Source organism: Athene noctua, chromosome Z (assembly GCF_965140245.1).
Source record: "Athene noctua chromosome Z, bAthNoc1.hap1.1, whole genome shotgun sequence".
Classification (NCBI taxonomy): Eukaryota; Metazoa; Chordata; class Aves; order Strigiformes; family Strigidae; genus Athene; species Athene noctua.
In genome coordinates, this window is record NC_134077.1 from 35,179,412 (window position 1) to 35,200,680 (window position 21,269).

At 38.9% G+C, this 21,269-nt stretch overlaps 1 protein-coding gene across 6 annotated transcripts; it reads right to left on the reverse strand.

Annotated features, from left to right (window-relative positions):
• Positions 1–4,869: 4,869 nt before the first annotated feature.
• On the reverse strand, positions 4,870–20,878 carry SLC25A46 (solute carrier family 25 member 46). 6 transcript variants are annotated; one of them, XM_074931917.1, is made up of 8 exons: positions 20,471–20,878; positions 18,592–18,632; positions 16,030–16,087; positions 15,420–15,497; positions 14,626–14,726; positions 10,502–10,558; positions 9,966–10,023; positions 4,870–6,687 (listed from the first exon to the last, which is right to left on the reverse strand). In XM_074931917.1, exons 1-8 carry the CDS (start codon positions 20,741–20,743, stop codon positions 6,352–6,354), a joined length of 1,002 nt encoding a protein of 333 aa, XP_074788018.1. In that variant the 5' UTR covers positions 20,744–20,878; the 3' UTR covers positions 4,870–6,351. The 6 variants fall into 6 exon arrangements, with proteins under 6 accessions (XP_074788018.1, XP_074788016.1, XP_074788015.1 ...); XM_074931915.1 differs by having other exon boundaries at positions 4,872–6,930; positions 18,592–18,634; positions 20,503–20,878; XM_074931914.1 differs by having other exon boundaries at positions 4,872–6,930; positions 18,592–18,634; positions 20,497–20,878.
• Positions 20,879–21,269: the final 391 nt, after the last annotated feature.

Genomic DNA, 21,269 nt, shown 5'->3' on the forward strand with positions numbered 1-21,269 from the left:
AACCCTAAAAAACCCAGGAGAAATTACTTTGCAGAAAGTGTGTCCTGTCAAATAGAAAATACTCCCCCTAACAGAAGAAAGTCAGTCAGGAGTAGTTTGATAAATCTGAGGCTTCTTATACAGACATTTTCCTGGGATCTTAAAGATCAAAATTTAAGCTTCAATTTTTTCCCTAGAAATTCAACCTGTTGAATTTTTGCTGACAAAATACTACACCAAGCCATCCTGTACACTTTCATGGAGTAAAGAAACAAAGGTGACTCCTGTGGAAAAGAACAGGCATCACATCACTGCAACTGCATGCATGCTATATGGAAAATACAGGCCCCAAATGCCTGGCTACAGAGAGTGTGCAGGAAGGACCAAGGGAGAAAATGTAGGGTTTGTAAACTCTAGAAAAGGTATATTCTCATTCCTTTGGTAGTTCTGCCTCACTGGGAGACTAGTGGTAGCACATCCTACCTCATTCTCCACATCACACAGCTCTGCAGCATTATATGGAAACCCCTCCAACACTCCCAGTATCATTCTGCTAATGATTATTAAACCTGGAATAATCCTGACCTGGTAACTCTTCACAATCTGCACAGAGTTTAAAGATTTGAGAAGTAGCTATTGACATTTTATTTGACAGAAGTGGGAAAAAAAAACATGATAAATGACTGAAAACTTGCAGCTATAGAGAAGAAAGAGGAAGACATGCATCAGAGCAGAATCATCACGCTTTGTATCTCCTTTTGCCTCCAGGTATGAGAAGACTGCAATGCTTATAGCTACCCTACTATGGAAGCAGAAGCATTAGTTTCCCAAGCAGTGTCAGTTACAGAGCTCCCCCATTAGCCCTTAAGTATAAGACCAAGTTTTTATACTGCATTCTGTAAGGTTTTCCTAATACTGTATTTATTAATAGAACAAGCTCACATAGATTGTTTTAGGAAGTTCAAAAATTTTTAACTTTTTACATGGCAGCAGCATATTTTCTTAGTGACCTAAAATGTCTATTTAGCATTCCCCTTGAGAAAATTGTTGAAACTGTATTTAAATACACAATTATCTTCCCTTTTTTGGAGTAATTGGAAAAAAATTTTAACAGCAGTCTATTTATGAAGATTGAAGAGCATTATGCTGAGGAAACTCCGTTATTAGAGAGCATTTATCAGTCACAAAAGTTTTAGAGGGAAAAACACGTGAGTTTCTATAGGATACATTATGTTGGCAAATCAATGAAATTAACTGGCCAAAGACAACATGACACATTTTCTTGGTAAATGGAGGCTTTATAAAGACAATGAGCATTAAAAAAAAATTTATTAGCCAAAGTGAATGTAATTTAGTACATTTCAAAGTCAGAATGGTTATGCAACAGTAACCTGCACCACAGCAGCCTTTTTGGCAGTTTTTTTGCTTGTAATGGAAAGAAATATACCCCTACCCTTGAAAGAAAACACTGTGGGCATTTTAAGCTCCTGAAACACATGTAGCTACATGAGAAGTTGTCTCCTTCCCTCCACTGTGCTCAAATAGCTGTTAAAATTACAGGTACCTCCTTGTCAAGGTGCTCAATTGGTAAACACGTAGTTTCAAGAATCATCTCTCCCATTGCCTTAGTTTGTTTTCTTCTGCCTCATTTTGCATACATAAAGTTAGGCCATGGGTAAGAGTCTCCAAAAGTTCTGCTTGTGCTTGTATTTTTCAACAGGTTTAGAGTGATAACTGTACCTGTAGAGACCATAAAACACATCAGTGGTCTGTACAGACATCAAAGGTGTCACACCCATTTTGAATGGTAGCGAATAGAGCTGATACCAGCTAGAAGCTGGGAATCGAGGCATATTTGTGCTTCTTCCTACATAATGTGCTTGAAGGCTCAATAGATTCAGAATTCCATTTCAGGGATCAAAAACTTCAGTGAGTTACACTCATTGCACTAAAGTAAATCTACTGTTTCTTTTCTGGAAGTACCTTAAAACCAAGACTCAGAACACAAATTTGTAAGTCTGTTGTCCCTAAAAATTCATTTTAGGCAAAGACATGAACTGCCTATGCAGAACAGAGTCAAGCAGTGTCTAACAAGTCCTTTTGTTCTGGACTTGCCTCAGTGTCAAGCTTAAGGCTGTGAAATAAGAACAAGACACGGAATTTCAGGTAACAGCTAAACCATCCCTTCTGACTTTATTACTTTGGTGGGCACAAGTCATATTCTGTCCCTACACTTTGAAAACAAGAGGAAAGTGATACAGTATCTCACCCAGATCAAGCTGCCACAGGCAGTGTGTACTGCAGCCAACTCATTAGCAGTTTCAATAACAAAAAAAAAGGCAACTGCAGTGTTGGACTGAGGTATGATGGTATTTACACCCATTGAAAGGGTGCCTTGATTTGAAGGGAAGGTGTAGATTTTTTTTTTCCTGTTGATAAAGCTGAAAGAACAACTGAGGTTTTTTAGCTGAGTTAGTTTCCAAGTATCAGAGGAAAAATGGGTTATGTTGGGCTTACAACATTTTATGACTCTAACTTATCTTTAAAAACACCTTTTGAAAGATAAAGACAGAAATAGACAAGCAAATGAAACCCTCCATAAATACTACCATTTGGACATTTCTGCTTTATCTTATTAATTTGTTGCTATTGAGAACATTATCAACTTTTGTTTATCTGCATTTTGGGGCAATTTCTACAGACCATTTTCAGTATTGCTGCTTTCCCAACCTCAAATTTTGTTCGCAATTTGTCAGAATGTCTGTGGAGACGCTGGAGTGCTGAAGGTAAAGACTGGCTTATCTCTATTCCCTTAAAAAAAATCCAACTCCTTAAAATCAGGTTTGCTTTTAAAACACAGATGCCATGAGTTCTTGATTAAATGAAGATCTGACCGCCTTCTACCCCCACTGGAGATATGTATTACATCTTCTAAAACAAAACTACACAAATGGTTTATTACTACCTCTCTTCCCATACAGGTAAGGGAATGCTGCCATTATAATCCTACTCTCAAATCTATTAGCAACAACCATTTAGTCGAAAAATGTACTGTGTGACCTTGTCTCCTCAAATATCACTGCATGGGACAATGGTTTGAAAGTGACCACCGCTAGCCCTGATTTATACAAAAAACACACCTACCTTAGAGCACAGCAAGAACTTGCATATTAATGCAGAGACAGGCTTCATTTACATCATGTGGACTGATTACATTTGTAGCTGAAGACGTATATCCAGTTGAATGACTGTCTCAGAACAAGCAGCAAGGACATTAGCTTGCATTTGCTTTGAATTTGCTGCTAAATTCAGAAGAGCTAAGAAAAGCACGTAATATGATATTGAGTCTTGTGAATTCTCCATAAATCTGTAAAGCACACTGCAAAACTCAAGTTTTCAGACACGACCCAGAGCTAGATGAACTTATGTATGCCCCAAAGTAGATCTGTACAGTAGATCTGTACTCACACCAACGCTAGATCTAAAAAGCTCTCTTCTAATAACCAAAAGTCAAGTCTGATCTGTAAGACAGTCTGTGAAGCAACACAGGCAGATAACTGCAATGACTTCCAGAAGGCCTCATATCTCAAAGTTTCCTTCCTGGTCTATTCTCAGTTATCACACATCAAGGCTTTCCTTCTAAGACGTATGGGTAAGAAGACAAGTAATTCTTCACTGGGTGGGAACATTACACTGAGTCTGTCTTTCTTACCTTCTTGAAATCAGCTCTTTTCTTTAAAAATGGAAAAAAAAAAAAAGACACAGAAAAACAATATAGAAAAAAGTAATTGTTTGTATGAGGAAGACTATAGTGCATAACAGTTTTTCATATGCCAGAAAATTAAGAACTTACTTTCGACAGAAATTCAGTATCCTGTAGTTTTCAGTGGTACCTCCTGCTAAAGCCACCTATTGATCATTTGAGCTAAAAATTGAGTACCCAGATTTAAGATCCAAATGAAAACCAGAAATAGGTTAACAGTACACTTAAGATTAAAAAGGTTAAAAAAGGTTTTTTTCACCCCACATTCATTTACATTTTTGCATGGCAAAAAATAGCAACTCTGGAGAAAGCAGAGTATTACTTCTTTTGGAAGGTAATGCAAGTATACATGAAGAATCAAAACATGTTCATTCTAACTGATGGGAAGACAACCAAAAAAGAATAGCCCAAAGCAAATGGCTTTTCCACCACAGTACAGTTGCCATAAATTGACAGCATTCTTTTTCACCCTGCCTAAAGTTACAGATCTGAGACTTCAGCATGGACTAGAGCTGTAGAACTCTCAGCAATGAAAGCAACAGTGTTTGCCACAAGTTAATATTCTAGCACAGTGCCTAGTGCTGAGAACTCACTATCTTCCCTTTTACAGAATACATAAAAGTACGTCCTCTATTTTGTATGACAAAATGCCTTCCCTAAAATTTTATTCCTAGAAAAACATTATTGCCAAATTTCACTGATACACCTGCAAGTGTTGGTCTCCAACATGCACTTAGTCACTGCTTCAAGGAAACTGTGATGGAATAGTTGGCTTCAGTTGAATTTAATACCTTTGAAAAGGCCAGTTTAGTGTATTAGAAGTTGGAATTAAAAACTTGACTGGAAAAGTGCCTGAACAATCTGGTCTGAAGAGAGTGTTGTCCTTGCTTAGAGCAGGAATTTGGACTAGACAGCCTGCCAAGATTCTTTCCAATCTGGATGATTGTCTGATATGGATCTCTTCATACTCACAGAAACTTCAAAAATATAAACCAGGAATTGAATATTTTACCCAAGTTCTTACATGTAGTCTAATGCAACATATTCTTGCACTCAGGAAAGTTGAGAAACTTGAAAAAGCCACTCTGTAGTCTATAGAATAAGCTATAACATACAAATTGAGATTCCTTTACGAGCCTCTTCAGTGAATTACTTCAAAATATTTACAGTGAATTCTTGTTTTATTTCATTGCTTCAATTCTATACACTAAATCTGCAATTAACAGTATTTGAAAATAAACCCAGTTCCCAAGTTCACTATACTTTTCATTTCTACACGTATGCATTTAAAATACATGAAAGTTAGACTAATAATAGCAAAATAGACCTGCAAATGATTTAAAGTCAGGATTTATGAACAGCAACACCTTTTCATTATTTTGCCATGACTACTTTCCATATGTGGTAGTTACTATACAATGATTAATACACACATCAATTTACAGTGTTCACAAATATAAGACTTGCTACATGAAAGTGTGAAAAATGTAGAAGCCTCTCATAATTTAAAAGCTACTCTACACATGCTTGTTTTATTTGTTAAAAATCATTCCCCCCAATTTTCATGATATTTACTGATGAAACCAAGGACCAAGTTATTTTGACTGCTCAGAACTCATTTTCAGACAGAAAGTCTTGATTTACTATGGGAAGAGGGGAAAAAATGGTACATTTCAGTTGTTTTCTTGCACATAAACAAGACTAAATTTTGCTCCAAAGTATTTAATCCAACAGAGACTTTAAATGAAGGACATCAGTGCTAAATAGTAAGTAAATACATCTTTGATCTAACAAAAGAGAAACTCTAGAAATAGCCAATTATTTTTTAAGCTTTCCATACACTTTGAACACTGATACTACATACATTTGTAAGATTATTCTACTCTTATACAAAGTAGCAGAGTAAAACTAAACCCTGAAGTTATGAGTGGAATCAACTAAAAATGGCACTTACACATGCATATATCAGTTTCTAATTTGCTTTATTCACACCCTTTAGTTACTGTAAGCCTTGCAAACAAACTGCAAGACAGCCAAATCTGCATTCTGTGCAACTTTGCCCAAACCCGAGTTTTTGTTATTTTTGTACAAAGCAAAGGATTCTTCTTCATCATCTTCTGTCACACTGTAGCAAAGAAGTCTTCTATGTAAATTATGACATTTATGTCTACTTAAGTTACTTCTACAGTTTCTATTTTGCTCATGGCTCCATTAAGTGAAGTTGAAAACATTTTTTAGAAGACCAGCAAGCCCTTCAGTATTCTACTTGCAAGTTCCTACAATTATGAAAATAAATTCCTTTGACTGGCTAAGAGTCCAAATTAAATGTCAGATCTGATGTTTATAAAGCAAATATTAATAATTCATATCCATTTCTTAAGCCAGTTAAACTGGTAAGAGGAAAGGTAAATCCTCACTCCAACCACATTTGAAATCTGATTCCCTTCTGTGTGACTGCATATTATATATTCAATTCACATCTATAATTTTAAACAGTACTTTAATTACACTTAGGAACCTATATCCCCATTTTTAAAACAAGTTTTTTAAACAATAATTAAGTTAGTAAGTCAATCACATCCACTGTGCTAAATCCACACCTGAACAGATTAAGAAACGTTTTGAAGCAGTGTTGAGTAAATAATTTTGGTAAGCTGTAAAACTGCCACATGCAAGGTATACTGTACTATAACAGCTCCAAATCCTTTATAAAAACCTAGCATTCCTTCTTCCCGTTTTATAGTATTTATGCAGTCTCTCATTCCCTCATACTGAGTATTGATCGGAAGCACTTCATAGCCAAGGTCTGTGTTGTCAATTATTGTGCGTGTCCCCTGAATATGAAGGCGGTGTAAAACGGTCTCCAGTGGGTAAAGCATGACATCAGCACAAAGGCTAGCAGCAAAGCTAGCAATGAGTTCTGGAAAATACGCGTCCAGCATGCTCTGCACAGAAGTGGAGCTCTCAGTTGGAAGGTTGTGAGAATTATCCCTTTTCAGAACAAATAAAACAAGCTTCTGGATGATGGAACTGATGATGTAGTGAAGGACTCCATGTAGAGCAGTTGGAAAAGTCAAGACCATCAGAGGAAGGAGACGCTTGCTATGGGGTACTCCCATGCCTACAACTCTGCCGATTCCTTCTTTCACACAGTCCAGGATGCCAGGATTATCTCGAATTATTTCGCTCTACAAGCACAAAGGAATAGTTACAAATCGTGCTGTCTATTTCATAACCCTGCTGACATCCACTGACTCTATCACTACTGAACTTTATAAGAGTTAAACATTTGCATGCTATCATACAGCTATATTGATATAAATTCTTTGCTCTAACACTCTTCATAGCATTCAAGTAAACTTGCTTTTAAAAAAACGAACCCATCTGAAAGAGTCATTATTTAATGTACATTCCAGTTTTCTGTGTTACTTCCAAAGAAATTCTGCTTTCAGACTACTGCTGGAAGTATCAGTTGACAAAACAGTCATGTACTGAAAATGACTACTTCTGAAGTAAAATGCCAGGAAGTATTTACCTAATTTAAAAGTTCTTTTCTTTACAGTCTTTTCCTTTAAAAGGACTGTAACTCTAGTCTTTGAACTTGAATATGCATAATAAAGACTTCCATAACTTGCATTGAAAGATCAATTTTTTAATATGAATTTAATAAGTTCAGCTCTGAACATTTCCGTTTCATTATCTGCATCTAAAATAGCTCTCTTTACCCCTGCTGTCTCTTAGAAAAGAGATATTTTGTTCATGTAGTGAAAATAAAGAATTCACTCAGTAATTATTTACTCTGTTATACTCCACCTCCGACTGTAAGATTAACCTAAAGACGTTTCCCCTTCTAACGCTTATACAAACTCAGGATTTGGGAGTTCTCCTCAATGCCCAAGTCTCTGAGTCCATGCTGGTTGTGTCCTGACTTCATGCCAGGATAAACCACCAAAACGTTCCTCAGTATTCTGGGGAACGACTTACACCTGCAAAGTCTTAATGATCAGTCTGTGCAGAAGAAAAATCAGTTCAAATACTTCAGAACATAATGTTGTTCCAGGTTTTAAATCCAGATTAAGCATTATAATCCCTACTGACTCATCTTCTCTCCCCTACTATTATAGTCACTGCACTTCAAAACTGTGCTTGCTTTTGTCAAACACGCCACCATGTGGTTTGAAACGTTAAAGACAAACAGTAATACGACAGCTACAAATTTCTACTATTTGCAATTATTTTGATGAAATACATTTACTTGGAGAAGTGTGTCAAACTAATACTGTTGAACAGTATGGTTTATCAGAATTAAGACAATCAAAGTTAATATAAACCTGTTGGTAATAAATCCCACAACCTAACTTTTATAGTTTGTTACTGGTCATTGTCCTCCTGCAGCAAAGGAATATAATGTAAACTTGGTAAGTCAAGTTGCCTCCCTGCACTGATTAATACAGCATAAATAATATCTGCACAAATGCTATCATTACCTCTGTTGTGTTTCTAATAAGAAAGCCCATGAAGATGTTTCCAGAAACTGGAAAATACATTTCATACAGTATATACACACTTATTCAGTAAAATACTTGCAGACAGCTGCTTTACAGAGATTGTCGCCTCTCTATAAGACTGAGGGAGATGCTGGTTTGGGTTTTTTATTGCTTCGGTATTAAACTGCTTTATAGTAAATAATTATTACTTATTTTGCAAACAATCTAAATTGTGTTTTCTTTTATCATTTATTGGTGTCCAACAACACAGATAATATCCTTTCAGACAAAATACAACCAGTAAGATACGTGAATAAAACATTCCATTATGTGGCCTGCTATGAACTCAAAAAACACAGATAGTGTTCTACTACTGTTTCTAGTTTCAGGGTTACGGCACAGTCAGGGTAAACCTGTTCCCCAGGACAAAAGTTTCCTCAGTCAGCTTTCCAGTGTAAGACCAGTTAAATCTTCCCAAGGGATCCACGAACTCAGTGACCTGCTCAGCCTGGATTTATGGAACATTATTTTCAAAACAATTCGACAAGAGGAAGAGGCTTTCTTAAATACAGAGCAACTTTAGAGAATATGAGTTTGTTTGGGGGAGTCCATCTACACACTCGCATGTACAGATGTTTATTTTCATCTGTCCTATTAGTCCATAATGTGGTCAGTTCAGACAGAACAGCCTTCCTAGTACCTTCTGGCTCCTTTAAATTTGTATCCTCTGCACAGAGCAGAATCCTATCCCTTAAGAGCACCTGCTTTTGAAGTACATGCTGAAACTAAGAAACTGTACAAGTCAGCCTTGTTTGCCTCTTCTCCACAGAAAAAGTGTGATTTTGTAGACTAGCAGTTGAACTGTAGGTTTAAACAGCTGGATCTAAATCAGTCTTGACAGTACTTACAATTTGTCTATGCTGTGGATGAAATTTATCATTCTGATGACCGAATGAGCGTGTCTATCCTGCACCACCCTCCACATGAGAGCTCACTTTACAGTAAGAGTTCCATTAACTGCACAAAGATACTATCATGTTAATTAAGAGCAACTCATTATAGAGAGTGAGCTGGAAGAATTAACCTGGAGCACTTCTGCATAGCTAAACCCTATCTCTTTCTACAGAAAGAGATGCAACAACTCACTGAAAGGCAATCTGCAATACAGTGTATGGGTTACTCTGTACAGTTACAGAACAAGTAAAGGTGTATCCTGAGTCCAGATATTTACTTATTTTTATGGCTAAGGAAGAACTACACAAAAATTTAAATGCAAAAAGTTGACTGAATGAAAGCAGTCCTGAAATAGTAGAGTTTGGTATTTTAGTAAAAAAAAGCTGAATAAATGGAAAAAGCTTTATAGTTGTCACAGGGGAATGAGTCACTGCAACAACTTGCCTAGAAAGTCTTTTAAAATTGTCACATGAGAAAAACTTCTTTATGGTTTATCTGCTAGAACATACAGGTGTAACTTGTCCTTATTTCACAGCCAATATATTCCAACTACCTGTATTAAATCTCCTTTCTTATTCTAGCTTTAGACAAGATAGTACAATTAATATATCCATCATATTAGCTGAGATGAAGTATTTACAGTCATATAGCTTCAAGCAAAACAAATACAACTACTGCAACGTAAACCCGAATCCAAAGCCAAAGACTCACTTCTCCACATAATCTAACCTATAAAGAGCATAACAGTATCTTTTAAACTGTTGTAAATATATGTAAGTTACCTGCACAGTTTCAATCAGGCTCGCAGAATAAAAAGGCATTGCTATCACATGTGTTAAACTGTAGAAATTAACAAGATAAGAATTAAGGTCATGACAATACTACAATTTTAGCCAAATATGCATCTGAAAATTGATAAAGTTATCTACCAAGTCATGTCTGAGAGAAAATTAACAAACTATAACTCAATTATTAAAACGCACATCAACATGTGGATATAAACTTCAATCTGAAGTTGTTAAATTTTATTTCTCTGTGACCAGACTGAATCAGGTCTCTCAGATATCGTAATTACTAAAAGAATCTGATCTTTTAAATTAGTCAGGTTCCATACAGACACAGGGGTCTAGTAAGAGAAAATCTGTGAAACTGCTGTATTGCAATCAAGATTGTTCAAAAAAAATCAAAACTTGAAAATTATTATTATTATTAGCACCCTGTCAAGTAACCGTAGCTGCAGATTAAACTAATGTACATTTAGTAGTTTTATTAATGTTTAGATAATAAGACACAAGGTAATTTCACATGCTCTACCTACCCTTTGAGTAGAAGGTGTCCACCTATCTGCTTGAGGTTCCATTTATGCGAAATCTCCCTACAAAGAAAAGTATTTACCTTACTATGTGTGCTGGGTTTGTGTGGCAGGGTTTTTGGTAGTGGGGGAGAGGGCTACAGCAGTGGCCCCCATGAGAAGCTTCTGGAAAACTCCCTTAGCTTCAAGTAGGACCTGCCTCTGGTCAAGGCTGAGCCAATCAGAGACAGTACCTCTGTGATAACGTATTTAAGAATGGGAACTTGAAAGGATATTGGGACCTGTGAGGAGGCATTACAAGGACACCTATGCAAACACCGAGGTCAGTGGAAGGAACAAGGGAGGTAGGTGTACCAGCACAGAAAGCCCCCTGTATCCCGTGGCGAGATGACAGGGCTGCCCCCCTGCCACCCACGGAGGTCACCAGAGGAGCAGAGATTCACCTGCAGCCTGTGGAGGACCCCCAGGGCTCTGTGGGAAGGAGCAGCCCCCGCTGTTGTAGTTCAGTGATGGGAGGATGCAATACGTGGAGGTGACCCGCACTGGAGCATCTCGAGAAGAATGCATCCCGTGGGGAGGAGTCACAGCAGAGAGAGTTTGTGGAGGACTGTCTCCAGTGAGAGGGACACCACATGGAGCAGGGGAAGAATGCAAAAGTGTGTTTCCCCCCTACCTTGGAGGAAGAAGCAGTGGACTGCCTGCACCCCCCATCCCCTGCCCCTGTGCTGCTGGGGGAGGACAGAGAGATACTGGGAACAAAACTGAGCCTGTCAAGAAGGGAGGGGTGGGTGGGAGGAGGTGTTTTCAAGATATGGTAATGCTTCACTGTCCCATTCTGTCCGTTAAGTGCCGTTGTTGTTAATGTTTGATTCAAAGTGATGTTCTTGTTTCCTTCCCCTAACACACCTGCCTTGCTTGTGACCACAATGGGTGAGCTACCTCTCCATGTCCTTATCTCCATTCTTGAGCCTTTTGATTAATTTTCTCCTTCCCAGCACTGGTAGGTGGGAAGGGTGAGTGAGTGGCATGGTGCTCAGTTGCCTTCTGGGCTCAAACCATGACACCATGGATTAAGAACACACTACTCTCAAGCATTTCTTAGATGGGTGTCAACATCCAGTTTTTGTATTGGTGTTCCACTATCGGTTTATGTTGCAGGATCTCCCACAGTGGAAAGACATCAGCGACACATTTAATAAATCATGCTTAACTTTTAAAAGTTATTGGGCCTGTTAGATATCCTATAGAAAAGCTTTCAATTATTAGTACGGTTTCTGCAGCTCTCACAGCTTCTGGCTTTAGTGTTTTGCATTTATTTTGCCTCCTTATGTACTCCTAAAGCCATTCTCAGGAAATATTGAATTATTTTAAAATCTCAGTAGTGTTCCTTTACCAACATACATTATGTTTTGGTTTGGTTATGCTTTTTCTGTTCTTTGAGATTATGTTTACCCAGTTGTCTTTTTTTTCCTGAAAACTAAATCGCATTCTGACAGTGTTAGACAAATCAAGCACAACAGCTTAGACTAATAGCTGCTTAGTAATTCTGTAAAGACTTAAGTCAAATCTTTAGCATATCCTGGTAAAACAAAAGAAAACCCCTGAGTTTAATACAAAGGTGACTCTAAAAAAATCCCTTTAAAGTAGTATTTTCTAGTTACACACTTCAAAATACAAGCAGTAAATGTTAACTAAACTTCACTTGACAGAAAATGCAATCCCACCTAGCTTAAGATAACAAATACCAAATGTATTTACCATACATTTGGTAAATAGCTATGAGGTAAAGATATTTCTGTCTGAAATGCTGGACACACTAGTCTATGCATTTTTAATATCAAGGTATAAAGTGTTCAGCTTCAATTCTTGTCCAGGAATTACCCATACTGCCTGTAGTTAAAACAATAACTCTAACTCAAGACAGGAAACTCTTTACTCTTTCTGAAGAATTGTGTGCTACTAGTAGCTGTCACTTTCCTGTATGTCAGTCACTAAAGAGGAAGGGAAGATCAATTATCATTATGTATTTCAGACACTTGGATTACATCCACTGAGCCATAATACTTAAAAGATGTGGAAAATGAAACCAGTCAAACAAATGTGTGAAAGCCTCATTCTGTCAATCCACTAGGTATAACTATTCCTGCAGTGGAAGAACAATTACAGAATGAGTTTGTCTAGTACAGAATCACATTTAACTCACCACAAAAATGTTAACACCCATTTCTGGGCCCCTCTCCTAAAACAGAGAGATTCTTTTATTGTATTATGATAGAGTTGGAATTCACATCTGACTTCCTTGTGTCATCTGGAGCTTGATAATGTAGTTAAATAGCCTTCTAAACCAGATTTGCTGGTACTGTCTGCTATAAGCAATAACCTTCACCTCCCTGTGATAGCCCAAACATGCATGCTACCATTAAAAAGGAAGTAAAAGCATCCAGTAGAAAACAGCACGTATGTACACATACAAGAGAACCATTTTACCCAGATCACTTCCCCAATACAGCTCATTTTGTGACTGTGCATATACTGTGTTGGTACTAGCACTGAGGGAGGAATGAGCAGGTACTAGCAGAAAGGCTGGCTTCTCATGGCAGCATCACCAGCTCACTTTTCAAACTTCTGAACAACTGGTCCACAAGAAGAAAATCGTTGCTCACATTGGTCAGAAATCAGAACTATCAAAATATAAACACTGTATCACATCTCATGAACTTAAGCAGCCCCTACAGCAGTGTTTGAAAACATGAACAAGTCACAGGAAAGTGTACACCTGGAAATTTAATACATATGAGACAGAACTGACCAAAAAACTTAAACACACACTCCACATTTAACTAAAAAATGCTTTTGCTAATACTTTTGATGAATGCCAGAACCTGCAAAGACTTGCTTTTATTAGGATGTATGCATCATAATAGTAGTTTGATTCAGCCTGCCTACATTTTTTATCTTTAAAACCAGGTCAGTTTCTACGTCCCTTAAGTACTTGGTCTCTGTCCACACATTAAAAATAGGCACTTGTCTTTTCTGAAAGCTTACACAATTCTCAAGCTGACTGGTCCATTCAGCCTTAACCAGCCTTAAATTCAACTATTTGCCTGCCTCCCTAACATATTTTCCAAGTCAGGTCTTCATCATTTTACTGGCTTTAATGCATGCCCTGCAACTGTTAAGTATCTCTTCCTAACTTTTGATTATCTCACAATCTCCTTGCATTTCACTAAGTTTTAATTACTTAACATAATAAATTCTTTCACACAACTTGCTTACTCTTAAAATATCTATAACAAAGCTGACAATATATATTATTATATATTATTATAATCATCATTTACAATTATAAACCAAAACACTGATAAAATCAGACAAAAATTCTTTAGAAAACTTGTATCTTAAAGCAGAAAGACATCACAATGTTTCACCATAATCCTGGAGTTATATAGTTCAGCATAAAAAGTAGGCAGTCACAAATCAAAATAAAATATTATTAAACTACTATAGCCAAAGATGGACACAGTGAAGTAGAATGGTGCATATTTCTTTAAATGAAGGTACTCATTTTTAGTTGTAAGCCCTTTATTATAAAAATACTGAACAATGTACATATCGTTGTTGGCAAAGGACAGAAGACAAATCTGACAGCCACACAGACTCCTGTTTACCATGTCTTCTCATCTGTTAATGCATGCCATTCTCTTATCTACCAAAGACTGAAAATGTTCAGCAGGATGTCAGTGCTGGCTCACCAGACATGCAAGTTTTCTGTATTAAGGAAACCAGGTTTTTTTACCTTAGACATGGTATTTGCTAGAACCACACAATACAAAAAGAAACATATGAATTCTTTTATTACAGTAGAATTATACTTAAGACCAATTTGCTATGTTATTTCTATGCTTAGACCAGTAGGCAAACATAACAAATATACAAAGCTCCCAGGAAGAGTCTCTCACTATTTATCAGGTTGTCTTTGTCAAGACAACCTCACTGTGCTGAAAATCCCTGTTCAGTGTCTGACAATTCTAATTAGGTAAATTTTTTTCATTCCTTACATTCCCAACACTTTTAATGTAAGTCAACAACTGAAACAATTTATTAGAAACAGTAAAAAAACCATGCAATACCTTGGCAAAGGTGTAAATTCACTGATGATGCCTTCTGTTCCCAGGGTTATGCCCTGAACAATGAAAGTGCTGCCCATTCCTTTCCAGAGAGCTCTTGGACCCTGTGTTTTGAAATATGCAATAGATTTTGATCCATGCAACATAAAACTCAAAAATCTTATTATCTTACCAATTTTTATAAAATTTCAGCAAATTCAGACTGCACAGGGCTACAATTCTACCATTGAACTTCAAATTTAGGGGCTAAGTAACTTTTCACCTCTGAAAAAAAATTTGTTCTTCAATAATTTCAAACTGTTGTCAACAATTCTGGAGGCCATTGTTAATGCTCTGTATTATAAACTTAACATAATTTTCTAGGAACAAAATGAGCTCAAGACATTAAAGAACATCCATACGAAATCCAGAGTGTCTTTTTCTTACTGTCTCTGATCTGAGTTTCAGGATTCCTATGCAGGACTAGAAATTCATGCAATACTATCTTTGGAAGCAGTCATCTGGATAATCTCTTTATCCACACAAAGACTAATTTGTTTCATTAGGATTCTGAAAAATCATTTTCAAGGACCTTTTGTTTTCTAACATCTGCAAATCTTCCCCACTGAATACTATACTACTTAAAAAACCTAATTGACAATGATCTTCTTGAAACACTTCGGCACCCATAAAAATAACAAACCCTTACAATGGCCATGTTTTTAACCACCAGTTACATATAGAGTTAAAGATGTCAATGTACCTATGTGCTATAGCAATCTTCACTGCTCAGATAAAGTCTGACACCAAACACTGACCTGTGTCTTATTGATGCTGTACATAATATTGACAATAGTAAACGGAGTGAGATGATAATTCCGAGCATGATAGTTAACCTGTTAAAAACATAAATGGCTGTTTTTTATAAATGGCAGTATTTAATAAATAATTGCAAATGTTTTAACTCTAAAGGAAAAGCCAATTCCAAAATAAGGACTTTATCCCTCTGAAGATCAGCTAAAGTGACCAAAATATGAATAAATTATTCCTGAAATTTATGGAAACAGGCAGAACATAAGTATTTGTATGCTGAAAGTGTAAACAATAAAGCAAGCATAAACCAGAAAATATTGGAAACAAAGCATTCTGCTTGTAAGTGGGCATCTGGAAGCTGTTCTGCAGACTCAAACATTTATTTGCTGTAATTAATTTTCCACTGTCCAAACAAAAATGAGTAATAATGTTCAAGATAAGTTAAATTTCAGAACGGAAAACATGTACGCTACAAACAAAAACACCTTAATGTGGTAGTGTCTCCCTGGGTTGTATAGCTTCCTTACAGTTTACAGAGTATGAAAACACAGAACTATGACACTACACAGATCTGTCTGTACACTACAACAGGTCTGACTGTAAGGGATAACATACCTGACACTGACGACGTAGAACAATGCAAGGATGTGCCAACACATTTTCTGTAAACAGGCTTTAAAAGAAAAGTGTATTTAAAGCATGGGAAATCATTGTACGTTTATTAGAAAATGCTTGTTATTATTGTCTAATATTAGATCAGTATTCGGAAAAACTATAATTATCTAGTGAATTAATGAGGCATTTTGGATGGCTACGTGATAGCCTGCTAATACTATAAAGGAACAAGTATTAAAAAAAATGACACATATACTCACTATGAAAAAACCCACATATATATATATATATGTGTATAATGTATGTATTTTTGTAGGCAAAACAATGTACCAAATTTCTTAAACCTTCCCTGCCCAAAATATAAGGAAATAAAACAGGACAGAGCCATAATTATGAAAGCATTAGTTTCCAGTTTTATGTCAATTCTGTGTACCCCATTATTAATCAAGACTCTCCTTCGCAGGCCCAGAGGATTGTTACTAACAGCTGACATTTTTTTCATCAGAAAATGCTACTGCCCAAAACCAACTCTCCCTCCACCACCAGAAATGGTATTGCAATCAAGCCTTCATAGGATGGTTCTCTCAGTTCTAAAGTAGGATTCCTGGTCACAGTCACGCAGAGAAACTTCCCATTTAATCTCAAAGTGCCTGAGCGATCAGACTGCTTACTCTATGTGGCTCAAACCTGGGATATGGATTAGAAAAGTGAAACCTCAAGGCTTTGTATAAGCCCCCCAAGCAACAGCTCTGACCACCGACCTACCAGATCATCTGGCGTAGATCTCTTATGGGGACTTACTGGGTAAACAAGTACTAATTGTCACAGAAAAGTTCTGAGTCTGTAGCTTCATAACTACTGAGCTAATTAGTAGTTTGCTACTACCAAAAGAGGTGAAACTTTCCGGGGACTCTAGCTGCTATCCATTAAGACCTGCTAGTAGCCAACTCAACTAGCCTCACAAAACCTAAACTTTTATGTCAGGTGTTTTCTGCAAGATTTTCGACTTGAACCATGTATGTCTGACAAGTGATCTGGTACAAATTCAAAAGAAAAAGCAGGGAGAATTTCTCTAGGCACCAAGACCATGCTGATCAGCTCTCTTTCCCAAAACCACATGCTCACTTTAGACCCAGTCGTTACGGTGCTCATGGTGTGGAAAACTCTGTCATGCTTGATTAAATCAAAGCATATAGTTCAAAGGGACAACTGAGCCATGCTAACATCTCTCTGCTTCTGAAGATGATCAACATGTTCCCACCCTATGGCTTCACTCCTTTGCTAGTACTCTCCTGAGCTCATTCAGCTTGATAATGTTGGCAATTAATCAAACAACTCTACACGTTCGGGGTGGTCTAGTTATTCCCCCTCTCCCCCATTAACTCTATTTGAGCAAACAACAGGCTCAGCAAGGGGTCTGAATGAGCAAACTGAGCCACTGCAAGAGAAGCACTGGGAGAACAGGGACAGGCAGTTTCATGAGACAGGACGATCTAATTTAAGCAACTCACTGCTTGCCAAAAATGGTCCTTCTAGTCCTCCTCCTCTCTCTGGGCCAGTTAGCTGGTGTCTGCTGGCCTTCACAGCTAGTCAGTTCCCAGACAAATCAACCTAACTGAAACAGCAAAAAATAATCCAGCTCCTTCACTGACTTTGACTTATGTTTCAGTGAGTCAAACTGGTTAAAAGAGGTTCTGATCGGCATCAAGGCTGATAACAATGGGCTAAGGAGCAGGACAGTCTGGTAGTCAAGTAAAAGGTCCTCCTCTTTAAGTACATTATAAGAACCTCAACTGACATAGCTTCCCACGTTGGTCTAACTGGCTCAGTGACAAGTAGTCTCATGTTCTGAAGAGAGAAGCACTTTGAGAAGTCTCACATTCAGGTTAATAAAGAGTAAAACTTTTTACATTCCTAACTTTTTCAAGACAAAAATCCCCACGTGCTACCTTTTCAGAATTTGCATCAATACACTATGAGAAACCTAGTAAGGTGAGTATGACTGAGTAGGCATGCTACAAAAACCCCTAAATTTATCATGATCCTTACAACTGACTCTGAAAACGTTAAGCATGCTAAAGTACACCACTTTCCTAAAAATACTATCAATAATCAGTGCCACCATAATAAAGAATAAAATGGTCATTAGACCACTTGGCTAGATCAACATTACTATTCCGGGATACTTTGATAATATACTTGAAGACATTTTCACCTTCTTAGGAAACAGTCACATCACCTAAAAATATTAATAAGAGTGGTAAACATGGAAACAGTTTTCTGGTGTTATTTTCAGATTGCTCTGATAGGGTACACATATCATATGCATATGGCATAACATATGAAAAACTGTTTCTTATATTCATTGCTGATTAAATAATTTTGGGAAACACTTCAGTTAAAGAGAACAGAAACCTACATGGATTTCAGGTAGCAGGTTTCTAAGGGCATTTCAACTGCTTAAATCTACTGGCATAAAACCACAAAAGTGTACATAGGGATGATAAAACAACTATAATTTTACTACTTCATTATCATTGAAAATCACTACACAACTCTTACCTTGCAAGGCCAATACCAAAGCCTGCAAACCTGTTCAACTGCTCTGAAAAAAATGAAAACAGATTATACAGCAGGGGTAATCACAAAGCAGGAGAGAATGCTATGCAGGAGATCTGAAAAACTAATTTTATACTGTACTTGCTTCAAAAAATTACAAGCACTGAAGCACAACATTTACGGCAACTCAGCAAGAGAGGATATAAAAAATTATTCCCCCAGGAACATTTGCACTTTGAACTGCATTTGAGTTTGTACATACTTCTATAAATAAAATTACTCTTGTCTTGAAACATCTAGACAGGAAAAAAGAAGTAACAAAGTGAAAAGTAAAACAGAGAATATTTTATCTAAAAAATCTAACTGAAATTAACCACTGAAAAAGTTAGCATGTATGACAGTTTACAATAATTCTGAAACATATTTAGATATAAGCGAAATTAATGTTAAACCTGAAAATAGTAAGAAGAGAAACACAAAAGCCATTGATGACACAACAAACATCATGATGTAAATTTTCAAGTCAGTTGTCTACCTCCACCCCTTTGCAAAAATCGTTACTAGAGAAGTATTAGAAATTGCAACAAGAGTAATTGGTTCAACTCTCTCGTCTGCTACCAGACACACATTTCCTGGAAATTATCAGAAGAGATTTTAAGAAGAATATGAGAACTGTAAAGGCAACTGAAAGTTAATGCTCAGTGATACAATCTACAGGGTGTAAACAGGCTGTAGGTATGGGTAATACCACTAACTTCGGTGGAGCTTCACAAAGACGTGGCAGCCCTCATTAAGGGGAATAATAAAACTCTCTCCATTTGCAGAAGCTGGACTTCAGTGATTCAGCAACCTTACCTGTCCTCCAAAATGCAGAATCTATATACCCTCCATGAACAATAGGACAAAAAAAGAAAGGTAGAGTACAAGTACCTAAGAATATTTTTAAGTAGTGCTTGCATGGATGGAAGTCCAGCTACAGGTTGTATTCGTAAGACCTGAACAAAAGTATTGCACCACGGTTTAAAAAGACTCACTTATTACTACAATTTTAAATAAATTAGTATGTCATAAAACTTTGATACTGAAGTGTACATCCAGAACATCCTTTTAATTAGAGACAGTGTTCAGTAGGCTAAATTTAGGTTTTTCTTACTTCACCTCAAATTCACAAGGACATAATGATACCATACTTCCGCTGTTTCCCAGCAATTACTGGAAAAGACTTGCTTCCTCAAATTCTACCAGTTCCATGGTTCCTTCCCTATCATGCGGGGGTGGGGGAGGGGTGTGTTTACTTCAGCAGCTCACGCCATACTCCTCGTACTTTTTCAGCATAATACAACAGCCAGAAGACACAAGTCTGAAATACCAATACTGACTAAATACCAAAATATACTGTAAGACCCAGAGGTATTTCCTGCCCTTAGAGAAGACGGGAGTATTTCTGCAGGATACTATTTACATGGGCAATGGGGGAGATGGCCACACGCTGCTTAACTAGAAGGTGCAGGGTGCGTTCCGGCACTCTCGATCGCATTTGCGTGCAACTACATGGTGCCTCACAGCAAAGCGGGTGCTAGAGTGTAACTGGCGACGAGGATGCTCTGTTTCTTCTAAAGGACTATTTTCCTGGCGCTTCAGCATCGCCAGTCCGCGGCTGCAAACGCGTCTCTGGGCCCGGCGCTGTGAAGTGAGCGCCAGCAAAACCGGGCGGCTCGAACGGGCGCGATCAAGCCGCGGCACAGCCCATGGCCGCGGGCTGCTCATCCCGTCCCGCCTCGGCGGGTCACGCAGTACTGGGCAGCTGGAGCAGCGCCCCGGGAGAGCGAGGGCCGGAGACAAGCGAGGGACAGGCGGAACGGCGAGAAGCTGACTGCCCCACCGGGCCAGGCGCTCCCTTACCGGCGCCGGGGCCGCCCGCTCCGAGGTTGGGCTCCTCGTTGAGGCCGGCGCCCCCCTGGGGGGTTCCCGCCCCGTACGGCGGCGTCTTCTCCCCCCAGTGCAGGTTGCGGCTGCCGGGGATGTCGGGCGGGCTGGTCACCCAGTGGCCCAGCTCCGCGGCGCTGCTGAAGGGCCTGGCGCCGGGGCCCGGCTCCTCCCGGCCGCCCCCGCGGTAGCCCAGGCCGTCGAAGCCCTCTGGGCGCCGCGGGTGCATGGCGGGCGGGCGGGCGGGGGAGGGAGGGAGGGAGGGAGGGAAGAAGGCAGGAAGGGAGCCGCGCGCGGGCCGGCACGGGCAGCACGGGAGCGCACCCCCAACCGCCCGACCGCCACTTCCGGCCGCGGAGCACGGGGCCGCACCCTGCGGGGGCCGAGCGTGCGGCCGACCGGCGCCACATGATCGGGAAGAAGGCGGGGCCGGCGGCTGGCTGGACCAATAGTGTCTCTCCGCCTGTCCGGCTCGGGGAGGAGAGAGGCGGGCGTTGGGCGTTTTGCTCAGCGGGGGAGGGCGCCCTCTGCAGATTCGGCGGGCCGGTCCGGTCGAGCGGCTCCGAGCCAGGGAGGAGAGGAGGAGCTTCGCGGGGTTCTGGTCTGGGCTTGGTCTTTGCGGGGGGGTTAAAGAGCGCGCTGGTATCCTCCTGGCCCAGAAGTCCTCTGCCAGCACAGCTCTTGCCCCTTTTCCCTAGTGAACTCTCAGCCTAGCTGAAATGGGTCAGACGCAAGAGCAGGGGTCACCCGGCTCC